Raw genomic sequence first — 19,931 nt, forward strand, 5'->3', positions numbered from 1 at the left:
ATCTACAAAACCTCACACTCTTTCAAGAACGAATCAATCAATGCATCAACCATGCTCACCTGTCCCCCCACCTTGCATATCCGCCGCCCCTCCCCAACAACCATCGAATACACCGTCAGCACCCACCCACCCCTGACCCTGCACCTCCGCATCCTCCTAACCCTAACACACATCCTCCGCATAACCCTCGCATTAGCCATCCTCCTCCTCCTCTACACCTACTACCTCAGCATACTCCCCGCCCCGGCCATACTCTCCTCCCTCACCATCCCCTCCTCAATCCAGCACCCTCTCCAAACCCTCACCCAAAACATTCCCCCCCTCCTCCTCCTCCCCCTCACCCTCCTAACCCTCACCCTCCTAACCCTCCGCACCCACACCACCGAATCCCTCCTCATTCTCCGCCACCTCGGACTCCAAATCTCCTCATCCCCAAAGTCCTACCTCTCCACCACCAAAACACGATTTATCCCGAGTCAAAAAATCCAGGATATATATATTAATGAGGTATTTCGCAATTTCGAAGTGCGCTATGTGTTAGTGGTTGTTGTGGAGGGGGAAGCAGAGTTGGTGGTTGTGTTTGAGAGGTTGTTGCCTGGGAGGGATGTGTTGGAGAGGGTTTGGAGGGGCGGGAGGAGGGGTTTGTTTGGGAGGGATGAGAGGGGTGGAGGGGGGAGTGGGGGGAATAGTGGGGGTGGAGGGAGGGAGAGGGAGAAGGAGAAGGAGGGAGAGGAGGGGAGGATGTAATGAGGGTGGGGCTTGGTTGGGTTTGCTTTGGGGAATATGGTTTGGGGTTATGATGATGTGGAGAGATGTTCTGTGGCAGGGAAATGAATATATACGCATCTACATAACCGCCAAGAGTCCTCTCCCAGTCTTACATCAGAGGTTGAATATGTATCGCGAGGAAGGAGAATTCCTATCAGCCTGATATCACGAAAGAAGCAACCGGGTTAGAAGCAAGAACAAGGCAGAGCTTGGCTACCGAATCCTAATGCGGAAGAGGAACGAGTAGGCGACACGCTTATGTGATGGGCTCGATAGGGATATTACCAGGGTTAATACACATCCTCTAGTCCAAAGATGGGCATGTAGACAGGGAAGTGGAGTAGATAAGTGTCAGGTGGGAGAGAAGGTGCATGATATGTCTCAGAGGGGCAAGCATCCAGGGAAATTGCTCATCTCTGGCCCTCCTAAAATATCATCCATGTTAAGTCACAACTTACAGATATCGACCACTCACAATGAATCATTTGCCTGTGTTTGAAAGCACTAACTACATATTTTGCCTCCAGCCATGTCCTAACTCCAGTAGCCAGCCAAAAGCAGTTAGTAATCCACGCCGTTTCATTTGTCTTTACAAAAATCCACCCCACCCCCGACACCCACACCACGCCTATATGGAAAATACAGTCCAATCACTCTACAGAGAAGCCCTCCCTCCAAATGATAAAGTCTCAGCCTCACGCCATTTCATCCCATTACCACCACACCACGCAGCTCCACAGCTGCAGAGCCCGGTTTCCCAGGGGGCCCGCAGAACCATGCATGAACGGGAACTACTGCAGCCCTGGCGTCTCTCACCAGCTGCAAGTGCTAAGGAGCCTGTTCAACCGGCACTGCTGCATCCCCGCACTGGGAATAACAAGCGCTCCACCCAATCAGAATCGTCATAACTTCGTTAGACAATGATTTAAAAGATCCGCTTCATAAAAGCAGCGCAGATAAAAAGGTATCAAGGAAAAGAAAAGGGGAAACTTTTTCGTAAGCGATGCATGAAAGTAGAAAATAAGCAAATTAAGAGATTGTGCTTTTAGTACTCTGGAGATGGATAACGCTCGCGGGCTTGTGCGTATTCTTTGGGGTGTCTCTTTGAAACTTTGCTCTTGATCGCTCTGGAATGATGTTAGAATTGAGGTTTTAGGAGCAGATAGTAGAAAATTGATACTCACCCCATTCGATGTTGGGTCCATTCTAAATTCGCCTTCACTTCCTTGGCATCTTGATAACCTTCTTGCAATCTCGCTCTAGTTTTCGTAAGACGTTGTTGCGCCAATGCTTGCAAATCCATGATTTCTCTATGTTTTGCATTCAACAACCCAGATCTGATGAAATTGTCAGTAAATGCAAATTGAAGTCCAGATTTCAGATATTGATTGACTCACGTTTGTGCTTGAACTGCCAAAGTGCGATCTAAAGGAAGAGGGTCGAATGCGCCAGAAAATCGATCTTGCATATATTCTTGCAAATCGACACCATTGGCTGAAGCAGCGCTGTCATATTCACCACTCGCACTTCCAGCGTAACTACTGGATGTAGCGGAGTAAGTGGAATTTCCATATGCGGACGTCATGCCGGAACCTGTAGTTACAGATTCAGGAGCTTCTGGTGGTGAGACACCATAGGTTGTGTTTTGCGGAGGGTAGTAAGAAATCTGTTGAGATTTTGTAGGAACTGGAATGGGGAGCGAGGTGCTTTGGTAGTAGCTTGGTTGATAGGCCATGATGTAATAGTGTGGAATTAGGGTAAAGTTAAAATATGCAAATGACAACAAAGACTAATGCGGAAGAGTGAATGGTTTAGTATGAATTGCTATGCAATGCAAGCAATGTGAAAGATACAAGGTAGTATCCTGATGGGAAGATGATACAATGGTCAAGCACAGACAATAGTGTTGTGAGTCAATGGGTATGTATGAGACGTCTTGTTTGTTAGACAAGGTAAAGTTGTTTGTATGAAGCGGTGTAGAGCTGAGATGGAAACTTGCAAACGGATGAAGAGGAAGAAGAAAGGAAATCTCTCGAGGAGGATCTTACGCTTCCTTTTATACACGGCCGGCTGGCCCAAATCACCTAGAGAGGACTAGCATTGAGGAGGGGAAGAGAAAAATTGTCTTGAGCCCGAAGTTCCTTACGTATCAATGACCCCGCGTCAAGAAGGAAGAGATAGGCTGATCTTCTCGCCCTATTGCCCCTTTCCTCACTAGTCGATTAGCACCAACCTCCTCCAACCCACCCATTCTGTCCTCTCACGTTCAACCCGAACCCCTCCAAGCATGCAGTAGTATATCTCGATGGGGTGACCCTGGAAAGTTCTGGCTTACGCAGTCAACTTGGATTGGTTCCAAAGTAGAAGATATTATTGATCAGAGATAGGCCGTGTTGCTATTGCATATGCCGAGGAATTGGGATTGGTGGGAAAGGGTGGGAAAGAGGAAGAGGGAAGGAATTGGTGGTGGTGGTTGTGTTGGTTATGTGGTTGTGGAGGACAAGCTCATTCATTCAAATCTTCTACTAGTTGCGTATATTCGTATAATTTTGAAGAAACGAACTATGCCGTAAAGGTGTTTAGTCAGGTTTGAAAACGAACGAACAAGCGCGGCCACGCTAAAATCCATGGATGGCTGACTGACTGACTGGCTGACTACGTACCTAAGTGTCCTAACCAGACCAAAATGAATGCGGATCCCGACGTAAAAGCAGCGTTGGTGAAATCTGCCCATGTGCATGTGGGAATTTTTCTAGGATTTGCTGTATGAACATCGGTTCAGAGTAGTCAGGTTCGTCATGTAAGGTCTTTAAGGTACCGGTAAGGCAAAAGTAAGATAATCATGGCGGAAACATTTCTGAACGTTAAATGGTCCAAGAATCATCAATCAGGCTTCATTGCAGGAACATTAGGCTTTAGGGCCGGAGAGATAATCCTAACATGATACAATTGTAAGTAACATGGCGAGCATATTACGGAGGAGGCATGGAGGCATAGAGGCATATTACGGAGGAGGCATCTATGGAGGAGAGAGGCAAGGTACTAGATAGGTAGTAGGACGTAGGAAGTAAGTAGTAGATACTAGGAACTAGATATAATTCATAGTCTCACACCTCAAATATCATTGCCAATTTGTACACAAAAATCAAGAAATTCCAATAAGAAAAATCCCACAATTGGATAATTAAACAATAAGACCATAAGACCGACCATAGGATCAAGATCTTTTCAGAAAAAAAAAAAAAAAGACCCCTACTTCCAGAAACTGAGGAAGTAAGGCTTGAATTCGTTTGTTCACATCTGCATGCGTTGTCAGTTTGAAGAATTCTACCGTTCAATAAAGCCCTCTCTCGAATTAGTAGAAGCAGACAAATAGAAATGAAAGATTTCAAAAGGGATCAATCGAAATTTTCACAAAAAACTAATCATGTTAAATACTCTTCATCTACTCCTAATTTTCTCCCTCTTGAGAAACCACACATACGCGCAAGGACAAATGATCACAGGATTGTCTCTGGTCCCAAAGATCTTGATTTCTTTCTCATCTCACCATGTATCTAGCATCCATCTTTTGAAATTAAACAACATATACACATCTACACATCTTCACATCACGATGGCAAAAGCCCCAAAACAAACACCATTATTCCCACCCAGAAACCAACTCCTACTAGCTCTATACTAAACAGTTACACATCCATCCATCCATCCATATCCATCCATCCATTTACAACCAAAACCCAAGAACCATTCAAATCATCAGGAATATATTGATGATGCTATCAGAAGAAGGTTTTGCGTGTTACCCAAAATATATTAATTACGTTTTTTCTAAGCTTGCAGATATATCATGTCCCTCCCCATGTGCATGGGAACATTGAGCTACAATCAAACGGTGCGGCAGCTTTCGTACGTTCTACGACCGGTTGATTTGACAGGGCTGTGCTCTTTTTATCCCTTCAACCAATGATATCCGTCAATTCGTGAATTTGTATGCCTAGATTGTCCTCACATGCTTCATTTCCGGAATTATCGTCAAATTGGCCACCCAGCTCTCACTGCATGCTTATGCTTGGTGTTTGGAATTTTCGGATCGTCCTACTAATACATCTATTTTGTATCCCCCTCCTACATGAACATAAACTCGGTGTGAAGTGAATCTATATATGCACATGAGACTTTGCCTGCTTTATCGCCCCATCCCAACTCTAAAACTCTCGCTATGTTGAGCTACCCGAAACGCCCCCTGTGTCCTATGATTATATTGTCCCTTATCCTCCTACCTAAATATCTTCAAAAATCCCCACATCCCAAACCCACTGAGGACCGGGATCGTCAAGTTGTCATCCCACCCAAATATGTCCACCACCTCACTAGCCGCGGCCGTGAAACCGGTCCATACACTCATTACGCCCAAAGCTAAACCACCAGAAACAATACTTTGAGCCTCACTCAAACCAATGAGATCCCGGATTCCCGCAGGAAGCATCAAGTCTCCCGAGAACATAAAAGGCCAGTCCAGATCATCTAGAAAGGGACCGGTCCTTGGTGCTAACCATCCCCAAAATACAGCTGCGGTGACCACACCGACGGCGAATGCAGCAAGAGACCCAGCAAGTGATTTACCCTGTCTTATCCTGGGAGTGTATCTTCCGTAGGCTCGTCCAACGGTGCTCGCCGCCGTATCACACCAACTCAAAAGGAGTATTCCCATCACACCGATATCTTTCGGGAAGAATCTAAGTACGATCCACGCGCCAAGTAAATACCAGATGACACCATTCCATCCAGCGTACTCAGTTTCCCGCATGAAAGCTCCAAGCAATCGTACGTATAAAGTATTGAAAAGCCGGATAATTATGCCGAACATAATCCACGGTTGCAATCGGGATCAGGGCTCCCATTAAATAAGGTGTAATTGCATCTGTTTGAACACCAGATATATAAAGCCAGATTGTGAAAAATCCTATCGAAACGTGCAACAACTTCCTTGGTATTTCATGGCGGTGCACAAATGACCTCCATTGTTTGTGGATGGGTATAAGTCCCAAAGGACTAGGACTTCTGCTAAAGTCTCTCCAACTCCAGCCTGACCTTGCCGTCGTGGGGGAAAGATGCCCGTTCGAGGCTTTTCCATTTGTACCATTTGTTTCTTCTAACTTCAAACCTTCTTCAGGCTTGGAAATATTTTTTGTAGTGGGCTTTGTCGTTTTTCGAGATCTTAGAGGACTTCGGCTCCTTGACCTGGATCTATCCAGCTCAATAGCTGAATCCTCGGCATCAGTCTCATCCTCATCTATTCCTTCATCTATCGGGAGCGTCTGCGCTGACAGCCTCTTCCTCGCAGATCTGGTCATAGGCCCAAAATACTCTCCATTTCGCGAGATTTCAGATGGAGTTGGGGAAGGAGATATGACTCGCGGAGTAGCCGGAATATCTGAAAATGATCTCGGCATTGTGAAGTTTGGCAAACAGGGTATTCGAATCACGCCAGTGAATGTCCGTCGAGCAAAGGCAAATGTACGCAGCAGCGATATTGTAGAGAATAGATGTTGGTCTTTCCGCGAAGAGCGTTTTGTGTTGGCGGAAGAAGATATGTCAAATGGATCTATGGTCGGAGAAGGCACGAGAGGTGCAGACTGAGCTGCATTGTTGAAGAAAGATATGATGACTTTTTACGCCGCGTGAAGACGTGGCACATGAATTTATAACTTGTTTCTTTTAAGTGTTAACGGAGATTGGAATTAAATGAGACACCGGGCTGATAAGACCTCCCGGACGCGGCACAGAAGAACAGCGAAGAAGATTTATTATTGCGGAAGGGAGTGACTAAGCACACGACCATTCACATGTGAATTTGGTAGATAGTAGGTAAGAGAATGAAACATCGATAAATTGAATCTTTTTCTTATGAAATAAATATTTACATTAAACATTCACAACGATAGAGTTGTTCGTTCTCACTTGCCTCTATCTTCTATCAACATCAAATTTCATTTTAACAAAGGATACAGTAATCTTAGCATTTTGTCATTTTAAACTTCAAATCTTCTGACGTAGGGACAGAAAGAAAACCTTGAATGGAGGGAAAAGGTGCGGGTGCATCCTCGGCCAGGGTCCATCTCGCTAAATTTGGTCGGACCCGGAAAAAAATGCTCCATGCCGATAAGATAAGAAAATTCCAAATTCTAGTTTCATCTCACAGCGCAAACTTATGGTGGTAGAAAAACCAGCTTCAAATCAAAATAATAGAAACCATGGCGATCGATGGCGAAAAGAAGAAAGACCCAAGAGCTTGGGATGCACTCACACCTTCATTGGCCGAATGGATACTGGATGCCATCAAGTCAATGGGGTTTGAAAAAATGACCCCAGTACAAGCATCAACCATTCCCTTGTTTATGGGAAATAAAGATGTTGTTGTAGAGGTAGGTTTACTTTATCATCTCGTGGGCCTCGTACTGACGAGTCTAAGGCTGTCACAGGTAGTGGGAAAACTTTGTCCTTTTTAATACCTGTTGTGGAAAAGTTGTTGCGATTGGAGGAACCTATCAAGAAACACCATGTTGGTGCTATAATTGTCTCTCCAACTCGGGAGCTCGCGACTCAAATCCATTCGGTCCTCACCTCTTTACTCGCATTTCATGAACCTTCTGCCGGAGCGCTGAAACCATTGGAGGAAGGCGAGAAACGGAAACCTTCGTCAACGTTAAGAGTAGTCTCACAACTTCTACTAGGAGGTACAACTACCCCCGCGCAAGACCTCAGCAGATTTCTTAAGAATAGTCCGAATCTCCTAATTTCCACACCTGGCAGATTACTAGAACTACTTTCCTCTCCACATGTTCATTGCCCACAGTCCTCGTTCGAGGTTTTGGTACTGGACGAGGCAGATAGGTTATTGGATCTAGGTTTTAAGGATGATTTACAGAAGATTCTCAGTCGTCTGCCGAAGCAAAGGCGAACAGGTCTTTTCAGTGCTAGTGTCAGTGAAGCAGTAGGGGAAATAGTAAGGGTTGGTCTGAGGAACCCAGTGAAAATCGCTGTGAAAGTGAAGGGGGCTGGAGGGGATAAAATGACCCCTGCGAGTCTTCAAATGTCTTACCTATTGACTCCGCCAACCCACAAGTTTCCTGCTCTGCTATCATTGCTGTCACAGCTTCAACCAACTCCCCAGAAATCTATTATTTATCTTTCGACTTGTGCCGCTGTCGATTACTTCCAACCTTTACTCGAGGCAGTCCTGCCCAAGCAATTTGCTCTAGTTTCATTACATGGCAAGCACCCACCTAACGTAAGGCAGAGGAATTTCTCAAAATATGTCGCTGCAGTCAGCCCAACTATACTACTCACCACAGATGTAGCCGCAAGAGGTCTTGACATACCACAGGTCGACTTGGTTGTGCAAATAGACCCACCGTCAGACCCAAAGGTGTTTCTTCACAGATGCGGAAGAGCAGGTCGAGCTGGGCGAAAGGGGTTGAGTGTCATTTTTCTACAACCAGGAAGAGAGGAAGATTATATCCCGTTTCTTGAAATTCGTAAAACTCCGATCACGCTCTTCAAACGGCCTGAAATTAGCACGACTGATGATGCTGCTAAAATTCTCATCTCAAAGATGCGTAAGGAAGTGCTCGCAGACCGTGCGCTTTATGACAAAGGACAGCGTGCTTTCGTCAGCTGGGTTCAGGCATACTCGAAACATCAAGCAAGTAGTATATTCCGAGTTGCTGACCTTGACTGGACTGATCTAGGCAATGCTTGGGCACTTGTCAGATTACCTAAAATGCCTGAATTGAAAAAGTGGGAAGGTGATAAGACCTTGGGCATTAAACTAGATATGTCTGAGTATGCATACAAAGACAAAGTGAGGGAAAAGGCAAGAAGAGTCGCAATGGAGGAAGCCAAGAATGCCGGCCCATATGTACCAACGGAAGAGCAAATAGCAAGGAAGAAGCAAAGGGAGGCTTGGAGTCAGAAGCATGAAAAACAAGATTTGAAAGAGCTCAAGAGGGAAAAGAAGAAGAGAAAGAGAGAAATCGAAAGACTCGACAAAATGACAGACGAAGAAAAGAGGGTAGAGCAAGAAAAGGAGAGAGAGCTACAGGCTTTGATCGAGCAGGTGAAAAGGAGGAAGATTGAGGATGATGCTGATGAAGAATTTGAAGGTTTTGCTGATTAGCTGTAAACTCGTTGTATTCCAGATCGCTGCCAAGATATACCCATTCAATGCCTAGCCTTTAATAAATCATTGGTATTGAAATTTTGCAAACTCCTGTGGATAACTCTTCCATGATGTCCAGGCTCGAACTGCAAATACAATTTGTGTTGTACATTTAGAAGAGCCGCCAAACTCTGAAACCTTCTCACCACATACCTAGTATGTTTGTTTCCGTAGATGACCGTTTCTCCTTCGGGTATCTGATAGTTGTTCTCATGCAACAGCAAGATTCGCTACATAGATCTTCTTCGACATCTCTTTAATACCAGAAATCATCGTCGCAAGTGCGGTCCGTTTGTCTTCTCCGCAATGAATATATTCCCACGTCCCACCTATATTTAGACCCAGCTACCCTTTGCTTCCAGCCCCATCTTTTGCTCCAATTTCGCCCATGGATTTTTGTTGAAACTTTTATCATAATATCCTTCATACCATTTCTCATTGAATGTTCCCCGTCCACTTGGCCTTGAACTTGCCATGCTCCCTGCATCACTTCCTCCGCTTCTTCCTCCCCTATTACTCCTAGCGCTTGCTTTAAATCCCAAATTGCTATATACCGGTTTTTCCGGAAGACCATGCGGCAATCCCGACGCCGGTTGTGAGATATTTGTACTAGCAGGCTCAGGCGCAGCAGCGAGAATCGCATCAATTTGTTCCTGTGCTTTCCGTCTTTCCTCCACTATTGCTGGATCCTCCGATTGCCCATCCTGACCCAATGAATGTTCACCCCCTTCAATCCCATCAAATATCGGAGGCGGCGCACTCGTGTCTAGATACCTCGGGCCCTCATCTTCTCCATTTCCATCCCCATCCTCATCATCCCCCAAATCGATCTCCTCATCATTCCTGTTCTCCATAGTTTTCACCCCCATAACCCTCATTCTGCCTAGTGGAATCTGATTCCCACCACTTCCCTGTCCTTTCCTTCCTCCCCGATCAATCTTCTCCAACTCTACACCTTCGACAAATGCATCAGTCGCAGTGTTGAATTTGCGTTTTTTGGAAAGCGCATTTTGGTTTCCGAAACCGGAGAATCCCATCATGGCTGCCATTGCGGCGGAATCATTTTCAACTTCCACATCATCCATAATTAGTTCGTAATTCGCAATTAAAAATCCCCAATTGTTATTGTTGTCAAACAGTCCAATTCTGATTAGAAAGATTTTGGATCAGCAGCCTCCCAACCCTCAACTACTCCAAAGTTTTGTTGCACGTCTGAGAGCAAAACCAAATATGGGACCTTTAGGAAAAGTATAATTTTATTGTAGATTTGAAAAGAGGAAGGCTGTGCGATCTCGAGAGAAAAGTGTTCCGAAGATTTTGAAAGAGAAATTGAGGAGCGATGACGAAGGATGTTTTGGTGGTTTTTGGTTTACAATGGCGAGGCTAGAGGGAGAGCCTTGCAGTTCGAGGGTCTAATTGGGATCCACATGAGCTTCAATTTATTTGATAAGCCCTTCGAGGTTCACAATTTCTTTTTCCTATATAGGTATTGACTTCTACTTCAGAGAAAAAAAAAGTCACTCTACGCCAAACGTGGAATAAATAAAACCTGGTGTTACTTCTAAGGACTACACCTAGTAATTAAATCCAGTCAATAGGTAAAATGTAGAGAGAGGTTGGAGGTAAAATGAGCGAGGTAGTATCAAAATATAACACTCCTGCCGCTTTGTTTCAACTGATCATCACGCCTTAGCAAACTCACGCTCTATAAACAGGAACCCAATTTCGTACGTCAAAGCACTAACATCATAAATATATAACATTTCAAATATTATAGGAATCTCTATGTCCAAATCAGTCGCAGCAATGGCCGACAAACCCCAAATAATCATCCGCTCTCCCCTCAAATACAACCATCCTTCACCAACCTTCACCACGCCCCCTCTCGAATGGCTTCAGCACACCTGGTCCGTCACGCATTCCACGCTTCCCATGTGGAAAAAGGCAAAAAATGTACGCATAACCTATAAAATCATACCGTCCACCTCTCCTCACGCAGCGCCGCTTCTCGACGATGAGGTAACCTCTACGCCTACATCTAGAACCTGGTTGCCGCAGCCGAAAAGTATACAGGGTATTGATACGCCGGATGGAGATGGAGCGTGGAATTGGAGAGGGAAGGGTTGGTTGAAGATTGCGAGTAGTCATTGGGAGGTATTGGGATGGGGAGAGAGGGAGATTACGGAGGGGTTGGGGATGGGTGAGAAGGAGAGGTGGGTTGTTACTTGGTTTGCGCCGAGTTTGTTTACGCCACAGGGGCTGGATATCTATAGTAGCAGGAAGGAGGGATTATCAGAGGGGACGTACAAGGAGGTCAAGCAGGCGTTGGAGGGGATGGAAGCTGCTGATTTGGGGGAACTGGTCAAGAAGGATATGTTTGAGGTTAAGATTGAGTATCAAGGGTATAATTAGGCTGCAAATTGTAATACTAAATAATAAATCTGCTAATCTCTATTGTGATGATGACGATGATGATGATTATGTTGATATCGATCGATCTCATCTCTTTCTGACCTCCGACGATGTCGATGCCTACGTTCTCGCTCTCGTTCATGGTCCGCATCAGTCCTACGATGAGAGCTTCGTGACCTCTTTTCGGGCCTGTCCAAACTAAATCCTTCCAAATCATCGTCCTTACCGTCAGTATCATGTTTCCGTTTCCTTTTATTCCTTCGCTCCTCTGCCTCCAGTTCCCTTACCTCTCTCTCTTTCTCCTTCATCCATTGTTCCTTTTCCCTTTTTGCTTGTCGTACTTGAGCAGCGCCCTGTCTCATGGCAAGCAACGGATCGTTTGAAACAATCCTCGCCGCATCTCTTTCTTTTCGTCTTGGATCCTCATTTCCCCATGCATCCTTACCTGGAATATCTTCATCAATGGCTTTGATCTCTGTCCTTGCCTTCGAATACCACGGATTGTCGAGACCTTGTTTCAGACCCGCCGCGTTCGAGAATCGCATTGTATATTGATCCTCAAATTCTTTCTTTTTCTTCTCTTTTTCCTTCTCTGCCTCTGCATTCTTCTCGACTCGAGGCTTGTGTGAATGTTCTTGCGGGAATAAATCAATATTTCCGGCATGATCAACTAATGGCCCATCTGCGGATTTTCGTAAAATAAGTTGGCGTTCATCTTTCGAAGACTGTGTACCTTGAGCTGCAATGCGCATCTCGAAATCAGTGTCGTTTTCCCCACTTCTCTTCCTAGGCTTCCTCTTGCGTTCTTCGCTAGAACCATGAGAACGTCTTTCTCGCGGACCTTCGTCCTCTTCTGGTTTATCCTCTAAAGGTAGGGGTGTAGGTATCTCCCCTCGTAAGATTTGCATCCGACGCTCTGCATCTAACTCTTGCATCTGTTGCTCCTCCGCCTCCTCTTTGGCCTTCGCAACAGCTTCATCGCGCCTGACTTTCTCGATGTTATCTTTATTATAGACATTCCAGGACTTTTTACCCAATAGATGACTATTGACAATCAGTAATCCGATTTTAAATAATCATTCAATATCAAAAACTCACAGAGGCATAATTGGTGAACGGAGTTGTTGATCCCGCTCTGAACAAAGAAGTCTAGATCAAGGCTGAGAGGTTGCGATAAGGATTCCGGGGTCGTGGATGATGACAGGGCCAATCCAATCATTCGTTGTGCACGGTCATCACTGGTGGATGTCAAACTTAGAAGAGACAGCATTCGCAGCATAAAAGACACAGTCCACCTTGGAAACTACATACCTGCATATTTTATACGAAGAGTCTACGGAATAGAGAGGGACTACTGATCTTTTCAACTTACAAAACCAAAATCTGTTCATTTTGAACTTTGAGTCATTGTTAAAAAGGACAGTTTGATTCCTATATCGTAAGGCTGTGCCTCGCGAAATCCCGTAAAGATCAACCACTCCGCAGCAGGACAGACTACAGCTATAACTTCATTTTGCCTCGTGTACATAACAATTTAAAACGAGTTTCATTTCCACAACTTCAATTCATCTTCAATCTTACAAAGACTTCCATATTCTCGAGTCCACTCCCTTTTAACACAAAAATCTCCAACAAAAACGATGAATCTCCGTAATAACCTCTTTGGCCAAGGGCCAAGAGCTTCAAGAGGGGAGCAACAACCAGCAGGTTATGGTAGAGCTCCAGCACCTCCTCCTCGGGAAGACACTGCTATGAGTGGCTACGATGAGGTAAAATATAACCCTGCTGGACGTGGACGACAATTGCCTATGACCTCACCAAAAGCTGCAACGAGGCCAGCTCCTGGTATCGGCGGTCCAATATCCCACAGGAGAGCACAACTAAATATCGCCAAAATCGAAGATAAAACAAAGGCGAATCTATACATTTTTGGCAATTTGTGAGTAGCTTGGTTCACATGTAATGCACTGCTTGTGCTGACAATTTTACAAGGTCCGCAGTATCTCCTATGGACTTTCCACATAACCCAGATGGATCGGATATATACCTTATATTGAATGGCATGTTTGTGGTTACTGCAAGGCCCCTGGATGGCTTTCCTCCAGGATGCATTAGTTTGTCGGATCCACAGCGAACGTGGTGTAATGTTGGAATGTTGGATCCAATAATCGCAGAAACATACGATCCCTTCATTCAAGGGCCTTCAGCATATCTTGGTGCTCTTGACGTTGAGGTTGGATTTGCCTCGGTGAAGAAGATCTCAGATATGCCCTATGACCAGGATGAACTGGCCAGCGTGTTCATCAAGTGGTTCGAGAACCAAATTTTTGCTCCTGGTCAAAGGCTGTTGATGGATTTCAAAAACGTCCCTTTGTCATTTCTTGTAAAAACAGTACAGTTATCTGACTTGAGGATGGAAAAAACCGCCGAGCACTCTCCAACCGTCAGTGCTCCACAGGCTCGGGGTATCTTAGTGAGGACGACACCCATCACATTCTACAAAGATGCAAAATCGCCTATTAAGTTAAAGGGTTCGAGTAAGCGGCCGGCCGCTAATTCTATCATTGCACCGGACTTCAAATTCGAAAATATGGGCATTGGTGGTTTAGATACAGAGTTCAGTGCCATTTTCCGAAGAGCTTTCGCTTCTCGCATCTTTCCCCCTGGTTTAATTGAGAAATTGGGCATTCAGCACGTGAAGGGTATTCTTCTCTTTGGTCCTCCGGGTACTGGGAAGACGCTTATTGCCCGTCAAATTGGAAAAATGTTGAACTCAAGAGAGCCCAAGGTCATCAATGGTCCCGAAGTACTTAATAAATACGTTGGTCAATCCGAGGAAAACATTCGAAAGCTCTTCGCAGATGCCGAAAAGGAGTACAAGGAAAAGGGAGACGAGAGTGGCCTCCATATCATCATTTTCGATGAATTGGATGCTGTATGCAAGCAAAGAGGTAGTGGATCCGGTGGTGGAACTGGTGTTGGAGACAGTGTCGTCAATCAACTGCTGTCTAAACTTGATGGTGTTGACCAGCTCAACAATATTCTTCTTATTGGAATGACCAATCGTATGGATATGATTGATGACGCTCTTCTTAGACCAGGACGTCTGGAAGTTCACATGGAGATTTCTTTGCCAGATGAAGCCGGAAGAGCACAAATCCTCAAGATTCATACTTCCAAGATGTTAAAGAATGATGTTATGGATTCAGATGTGGACGTTGCTGAACTCGCTCATCTAACCAAGAATTTTTCGGGAGCTGAGATTGGTGGTCTCGTCAAATCAGCCTCATCATTCGCTTTCAATAGGCATGTCAAAGTTGGCACCGTTGCAGGAGTTAGCGACGACATTGAAAACATGAAGGTTAACCGCAGCGATTTCATGCATGCCCTCGATGAAGTCAAACCCGCATTTGGTGTGTCCGAGGAAGAACTTGAAGGTGCCATGGCAGCAGGTATCTTACCTTTCAGCAGGCACATTGAAACCATTCTCAAAGATGGCCGTCTGTTCATCGATCTGGTAAGACAGTCACAAACGACGTCTCTTTTCTCAGTCCTCCTTCATGGACCTCCTGGTGCTGGTAAAACTGCCCTTGCCGCAGCCATTGCCAAAAGCTCGGAATTTCCATTCATCAAGCTTGTTTCCGCCGAGAACATGGTTGGCTTCGGGGATGCCCAGAAAATTCAATATCTCAACAAAGTCTTTATGGATGCATACAAATCCCCTCAAAATATTGTTGTTATAGACAACATTGAGCGTATTATAGAATGGGTTCCTATTGGTCCCAGATTTTCTAATGCAGTTCTACAAGCCCTCATGGTTCTTCTCACTAAACAGCCACCAAATGTATGTACTCTACATTCTTCCGCTATATCATAATACTAACCATTTTAGCAACGTCGTCTCTTAATCATAGGCACTACATCTCAACGTAGTGTCCTCAAACAACTCGATCTCCAACCCATCTTCAACCGTGAACTCGCAGTCCCCAACGTCAATACTTTCAACGAGTTAGCAACTATATTGCGAGAAGTCCAGGCGTTTGATAACGAGGGCGATTTGCAAGAGTCGTTGAATCAACTGAAACAATATACGGAGAGTGACAGTATTGGCGTGGGTATCAAAAAGGTACTTTTAGCGGTAGGCGAAGCGAAACAGGAGAAGGGTAGTGTACCAGCTAGGTTTGCCGATATTATGGAACAGTTGATCGCGAGTAGCAGGGATTAGATGAATTGAGATGACATAGATGGTGGTTTGGCGTTGGATATGGGCATGATAGATAGAGTTATTTTTAATAGATGTTGAGATTAAGTGGAAGAATTAGATTGATCCCAGAGATCCCAATTAAAACTTTTAGGTATTATCAGTAGCTGATGGAGCATGTCCATGATATACATATCAAATGCTTCAATGCCTCCTATAATCACTACGATATCTTCCCCTTCTTTATTTGTCTATCTAAAAACTGTAGCAGACAGTTAAAACCAACCGCAGTGGTTTGACCTACTCTGATCTGATTTGATTGTTTCGAAATTTACATATCTCAATAAACACAACATCTTGAAGACTTTTGAAGGAAAATTTAATCATCATAATCCTTTACTCTGCATCTTTCTCTCCCTTCTCCGTCCCCTTTTCCTGCACCTCAACCTCATCAACACCCTCAACCCTCTCCATCTCCATCCTCCTAAACCCCTTCTTCTGATCCTTAGCCACCAATCCCTTCCTAAGCACATACCTCTCATTAACCACCTCCACAGGCTCCATCCTCGTCTTATCCATAACCCTCGTATATTTCCCCGCGAACCGGGGACTATCGCTTCCATCAAAAACCTTCTGACTCCTACCTTTGCCACCCTTGCCTCCGCTCAACTCGTGCGCTTCAACTCCCTGACGACTCGCTATGCCCATTAGTTCGCCTGCGAGAATCGAGTCGATTTTTCGCTCTCTCCATACTTTCCAGAGATCATCCATTAAGCCCGCTTGTCCGTATTTGCCCTCGGAAAAACCCGGACTATCGCCTATGTAATGCCAGTCTAAGGCGTCGGTTCTAGATTCGTCATCTTCGTGGGGGAAGATGCAGTCCCAGAGGACGAGGGGAGTATCGGTAGCCATTTCATATGCTGGTCTTCCTGGATTCTTCTCCACATCCAACAATTCTGATACCACAGAAGGTTTCTCTAAACCCTGTCCTACCAAAAATAGAATTGCAACCATGTGACGTACTTGATGCCAAAGGAATGCCGATCCATGAAGGTCGAAAGTATAGACTTTAGGAGCCTTACTCTCACCGTCAATTTTGGAACGAATCGAATCATCAAGAAACGAATCTCCATTTACATAAGCCAGCGAACTCGTATAATCCTTCACCTCCTCGATATTCGCATAAAAGATCCTCCTCTCGAAATTCGTAATCTGTTTCCCCGGATCTACCTTACAGAAATTCCTAAAGTCATGTAAACCTTCATATAACTTTGCCGCTTCCCTCATAGCTTCAATATCTAACCACCCATCTTTCATTTTACTAGCTGATGCGCCATGTTCAAGCTGAGAAGGAATGGGAGAAAATGCAGGCTGGGTAAAGAAATATCGATAGCGACGTTCGCGACAGGAGAAGCGAGCAGAGAAATCAACAGGTGGTGACGGACACCACGCCAGTATACGGATATCGGGTGGCAGAAGACGGTTGAGAACTTGTGGATAAGGTATCTCATCAGTAATATGATTAAAATCAAGACTTTCTTGAATGTGCGGATCCGACAAAACGAATGCTCCACTATCCGTCCCCCGTGGGCCTGGAATACCTGCTGATGGAGAAAGCGGCGCAGATGTAACTTCGATGCCATTTTCCCTCGGATACGTATTATACATATCATCTTCCGCTGCTATTTTTCCCTCTACCGATTCTTCTGATGCGGGCTTGGCTTTCGGTTTAGCAAGTGGTCGATTACTCCTAACTCTAATTCCAATAACCTGTCCAAAAGCACTAACGCCCTTATCCGTCCTCCCACATTTCGAATATTCACATCCTTCCCAATTTACCTCACCCGGCGCCATCGGATTGACTCCTTGAGGAAATATAAGACGAGCCTTATTCAACGCCTGCCACAATTCTTCTTCAATAGTGGTCAAAGGTGTTGGATGCGCATGATGTTCGAATCCATTGTAGCGTTTTCCCAAATATGCAAGTTTGAGAGCGATGAGTCGAGTATTGTATTTGGAGGGGTCGAATTCTCGCTCACGGCGAGGTTTCTGTATATTTCTCTTGGGAATGGGAGTTGCGCTGGTGTTTTGTTCAGTATTGCATTTGGAGGATCAGAAATTTGTGGATGAATGAATGGATGGATACCTTTTCGTGTTATTGACAAGTTCCTTCTCCAACTGATTTACCCTCTTGATCAAATCCTCATGCGACCAATGGCTATAATCCGTCATTCCTCCCATCTTTTTCCTTCTCCTCTCCTCTGCGATTCTCTCTGCTTCGGGAATCCAGTTGTATTTAGTATGGAAAGATCTTGAATACTTTTGTGGTATCAGAAGCACTTCTCTTCTCCAGACTTTCCTGGCGAACATTCATGAAATATTCATGAGAATTCCTTACAATGACGTTGTCTAATTTTTTTAATTGACGCACAAATAACTGGGCCAACGAGAATGATATTTTTCCTAGATGCATTTATTTATCTCACAGGGGTAAATTCCTTATCGCTTATCGCGAGGTACCCCTCCATCAACCTATCCACTCCACTATTAGCCAGGCCATTCCAAGCCCAACTTCATTATAAAATATGAAGCTATCAATTCATCTATTTAACAATGGATGAACCACCTCTAGGACCCCCTCCAATAGAAACAACAGTTCTCCTACTCGGAGATCCCGAAGTAGGTAAATCGACCTTCTTATCGTGAGTAGTTCTCTCCAAAAGCATCCATTCCTCATCTACCCAAACACCCTCCATATCACCATCCCCAACCCCAGCTCACCCATCCCAGCAACCCCCCATCCAACCTCTCCTCCTCCGCCAGCTCAACCCAAGCCCAGCTCCTCCTAGACTCCCACCAACCTTTCACCTTCGGAATCCGCTTCTCCAACATCCCCTACCGCATCAATTTCTACGACTCCTCTTCGCCTATCGATTGGAAAACTTTGAAACCTAATGTCGTCGTACTCTGCTATGCGGTTCCGAATCGATTGAGCTTGATTAACGTGCAGAGATTTGTATGTATATTTATTTGCGTCATGATGATTATCATTTCCTCCTGTGAAGATCACTTAAAGCAAAGTAAAGCAAAGTCAGGTGAAGAAAACACACACATACCCACATGAAGCACCCAAAAATCACATCGATATGCAAACAAACCAAAACCAAACTAAAAACAAACACAGTGGGCCAAACAACTCCAAACCGCCTTCCAATACGAACTCCCCATCCTCCTCCTCGCACTGAAGCGAGATCTCCGATCCGAAAAAGATCCAAACGGAATAATATATCCGCAAGAGGGACACCGCATTGCGCAAGAATTGAGATGCGATCGATACATGGAGTGAGTTTGTGCATAATTCTACATGCATTTAATTTTATCCTTTTCATCTCTTCATTTCTTCGCCTGCTCTACCTCCCAAAGCATTAATAAATCCCCTAAACTAATCTCCATTATTCACTTAGATGTTCATCTATGACCGGTGAACTAGTACCAGAAGTATGGGAGGACATTAGTCGAACTGCCGTCTTGGCTGCGGGAGGAGGGAAAGGGGGTTCGAGTGGTGGTGGTGGCGGGTTGAGTGATGGGGGTTGTGTAATTATGTAATGTTGAAGCAGGGAAGATTGGTTTTGGATTGAGCATGAATGGACAGTATATCATGTAGGGAATTTGTAACATGATGTGATGTTTTTAGATGGATGTGGATGATTTCGGATTTATAAAGTGTGTATCGTCGAATAATCCCAGGTACATGTCAGATATTACACAACGATTATAAAATAATTAGATAGGTTCACGAGGCGATTGCACAAGTAGATTGAAATTCTTCTTCTTTCATTCATTGATATCTCATCTAGCCACTCAAGCTACTCTACCACCACCAACACTTAACTATCTCACAAGCAAACAAACAACACACAAAGGGGTATAAGATCCGCCTGTCCTTTACATCCATCCATCCATCCGTCCATCCATCCGTCCATCCATCCCACCCATTCCACCGAATTCAAGTCAATCCGCTATCGCGTACAAGAAATTATATGCTTTCCCTCTTCAAGCTTAGCAACGTATATGCCTCGCCTCTCTTTTACATGCTATCCACACCCATTTGTGGTAGCGCCTATGAAATTCTTTGGAGCAAAGTTCCCATCCACCCACCCATCCGTCCGTCCATCTTCCCAACACCACAAAGCCACTTTAAGCTTAGTACTCGGTGGACGTAAGCAAAACAAAAAAAAATGTTACAGTGAATCAACAGGAAATGAATCGTGATAGTCATGGTCGTGGAAAATGAGTCCGAAGCCAGACTGCAATATCAATAAGGAA

The 19,931-nt window shown here is 44.8% G+C and overlaps 12 protein-coding genes across 12 annotated transcripts; 7 read left to right on the plus strand and 5 right to left on the minus strand.

The window, feature by feature from the left end:
* Positions 1-51: 51 nt before the first annotated feature.
* Positions 52-747, plus strand: SS1G_12216 (predicted protein; the record flags this gene model as incomplete). Its single annotated transcript, XM_001587136.1, has 1 exon — positions 52-747. The coding sequence occupies one exon, from the start codon at positions 52-54 to the stop codon at positions 745-747; it is 696 nt and encodes a 231-aa protein (XP_001587186.1).
* Positions 748-1,813: 1,066 nt separating this feature from the next.
* SS1G_12217 (hypothetical protein) lies at positions 1,814-2,503 on the minus strand (the record flags this gene model as incomplete). Its single annotated transcript, XM_001587137.1, has 3 exons — positions 1,814-1,895; positions 1,953-2,105; positions 2,166-2,503. The coding sequence occupies 3 exons, from the start codon at positions 2,501-2,503 to the stop codon at positions 1,814-1,816; spliced, it is 573 nt and encodes a 190-aa protein (XP_001587187.1).
* Positions 2,504-3,173: 670 nt separating this feature from the next.
* On the plus strand, positions 3,174-3,538 carry SS1G_12218 (predicted protein; the record flags this gene model as incomplete). The annotated part of the gene is made up of 2 exons (XM_001587138.1): positions 3,174-3,245; positions 3,449-3,538. 2 exons carry the CDS (start codon positions 3,174-3,176, stop codon positions 3,536-3,538), a joined length of 162 nt encoding a protein of 53 aa, XP_001587188.1.
* Positions 3,539-5,047: 1,509 nt separating this feature from the next.
* On the minus strand, positions 5,048-5,578 carry SS1G_12219 (hypothetical protein; the record flags this gene model as incomplete). Its single annotated transcript, XM_001587139.1, has 1 exon — positions 5,048-5,578. The coding sequence occupies one exon, from the start codon at positions 5,576-5,578 to the stop codon at positions 5,048-5,050; it is 531 nt and encodes a 176-aa protein (XP_001587189.1).
* Positions 5,579-6,180: 602 nt separating this feature from the next.
* On the plus strand, positions 6,181-6,411 carry SS1G_12220 (hypothetical protein; the record flags this gene model as incomplete). The annotated part of the gene is made up of 1 exon (XM_001587140.1): positions 6,181-6,411. One exon carries the CDS (start codon positions 6,181-6,183, stop codon positions 6,409-6,411), a length of 231 nt encoding a protein of 76 aa, XP_001587190.1.
* Positions 6,412-7,025: 614 nt separating this feature from the next.
* SS1G_12221 (hypothetical protein) lies at positions 7,026-8,950 on the plus strand (the record flags this gene model as incomplete). Its single annotated transcript, XM_001587141.1, has 2 exons — positions 7,026-7,196; positions 7,244-8,950. 2 exons carry the CDS (start codon positions 7,026-7,028, stop codon positions 8,948-8,950), a joined length of 1,878 nt encoding a protein of 625 aa, XP_001587191.1.
* Positions 8,951-9,327: 377 nt separating this feature from the next.
* Positions 9,328-10,077, minus strand: SS1G_12222 (predicted protein; the record flags this gene model as incomplete). Its single annotated transcript, XM_001587142.1, has 1 exon — positions 9,328-10,077. The coding sequence occupies one exon, from the start codon at positions 10,075-10,077 to the stop codon at positions 9,328-9,330; it is 750 nt and encodes a 249-aa protein (XP_001587192.1).
* Positions 10,078-10,798: 721 nt separating this feature from the next.
* SS1G_12223 (hypothetical protein) lies at positions 10,799-11,404 on the plus strand (the record flags this gene model as incomplete). The annotated part of the gene is made up of 1 exon (XM_001587143.1): positions 10,799-11,404. The coding sequence occupies one exon, from the start codon at positions 10,799-10,801 to the stop codon at positions 11,402-11,404; it is 606 nt and encodes a 201-aa protein (XP_001587193.1).
* Positions 11,405-11,656: 252 nt separating this feature from the next.
* On the minus strand, positions 11,657-12,510 carry SS1G_12224 (hypothetical protein; the record flags this gene model as incomplete). Its single annotated transcript, XM_001587144.1, has 3 exons — positions 11,657-11,721; positions 11,850-12,448; positions 12,503-12,510. 3 exons carry the CDS (start codon positions 12,508-12,510, stop codon positions 11,657-11,659), a joined length of 672 nt encoding a protein of 223 aa, XP_001587194.1.
* Positions 12,511-13,044: 534 nt separating this feature from the next.
* SS1G_12225 (hypothetical protein) lies at positions 13,045-15,629 on the plus strand (the record flags this gene model as incomplete). Its single annotated transcript, XM_001587145.1, has 3 exons — positions 13,045-13,343; positions 13,397-15,248; positions 15,297-15,629. 3 exons carry the CDS (start codon positions 13,045-13,047, stop codon positions 15,627-15,629), a joined length of 2,484 nt encoding a protein of 827 aa, XP_001587195.1.
* Positions 15,630-16,001: 372 nt separating this feature from the next.
* On the minus strand, positions 16,002-17,846 carry SS1G_12226 (hypothetical protein; the record flags this gene model as incomplete). The annotated part of the gene is made up of 2 exons (XM_001587146.1): positions 16,002-17,685; positions 17,752-17,846. The coding sequence occupies 2 exons, from the start codon at positions 17,844-17,846 to the stop codon at positions 16,002-16,004; spliced, it is 1,779 nt and encodes a 592-aa protein (XP_001587196.1).
* Positions 17,847-18,218: 372 nt separating this feature from the next.
* Positions 18,219-19,211, plus strand: SS1G_12227 (hypothetical protein; the record flags this gene model as incomplete). The annotated part of the gene is made up of 4 exons (XM_001587147.1): positions 18,219-18,307; positions 18,396-18,621; positions 18,790-18,947; positions 19,070-19,211. 4 exons carry the CDS (start codon positions 18,219-18,221, stop codon positions 19,209-19,211), a joined length of 615 nt encoding a protein of 204 aa, XP_001587197.1.
* Between the last annotated feature and the right edge of the window lie 720 nt (positions 19,212-19,931).

The sequence above is a fragment of the Sclerotinia sclerotiorum genome, genomic scaffold, assembly GCF_000146945.2.
Source record: "Sclerotinia sclerotiorum 1980 UF-70 scaffold_19 genomic scaffold, whole genome shotgun sequence".
NCBI classification, from domain to species: Eukaryota; Fungi; Ascomycota; class Leotiomycetes; order Helotiales; family Sclerotiniaceae; genus Sclerotinia; species Sclerotinia sclerotiorum.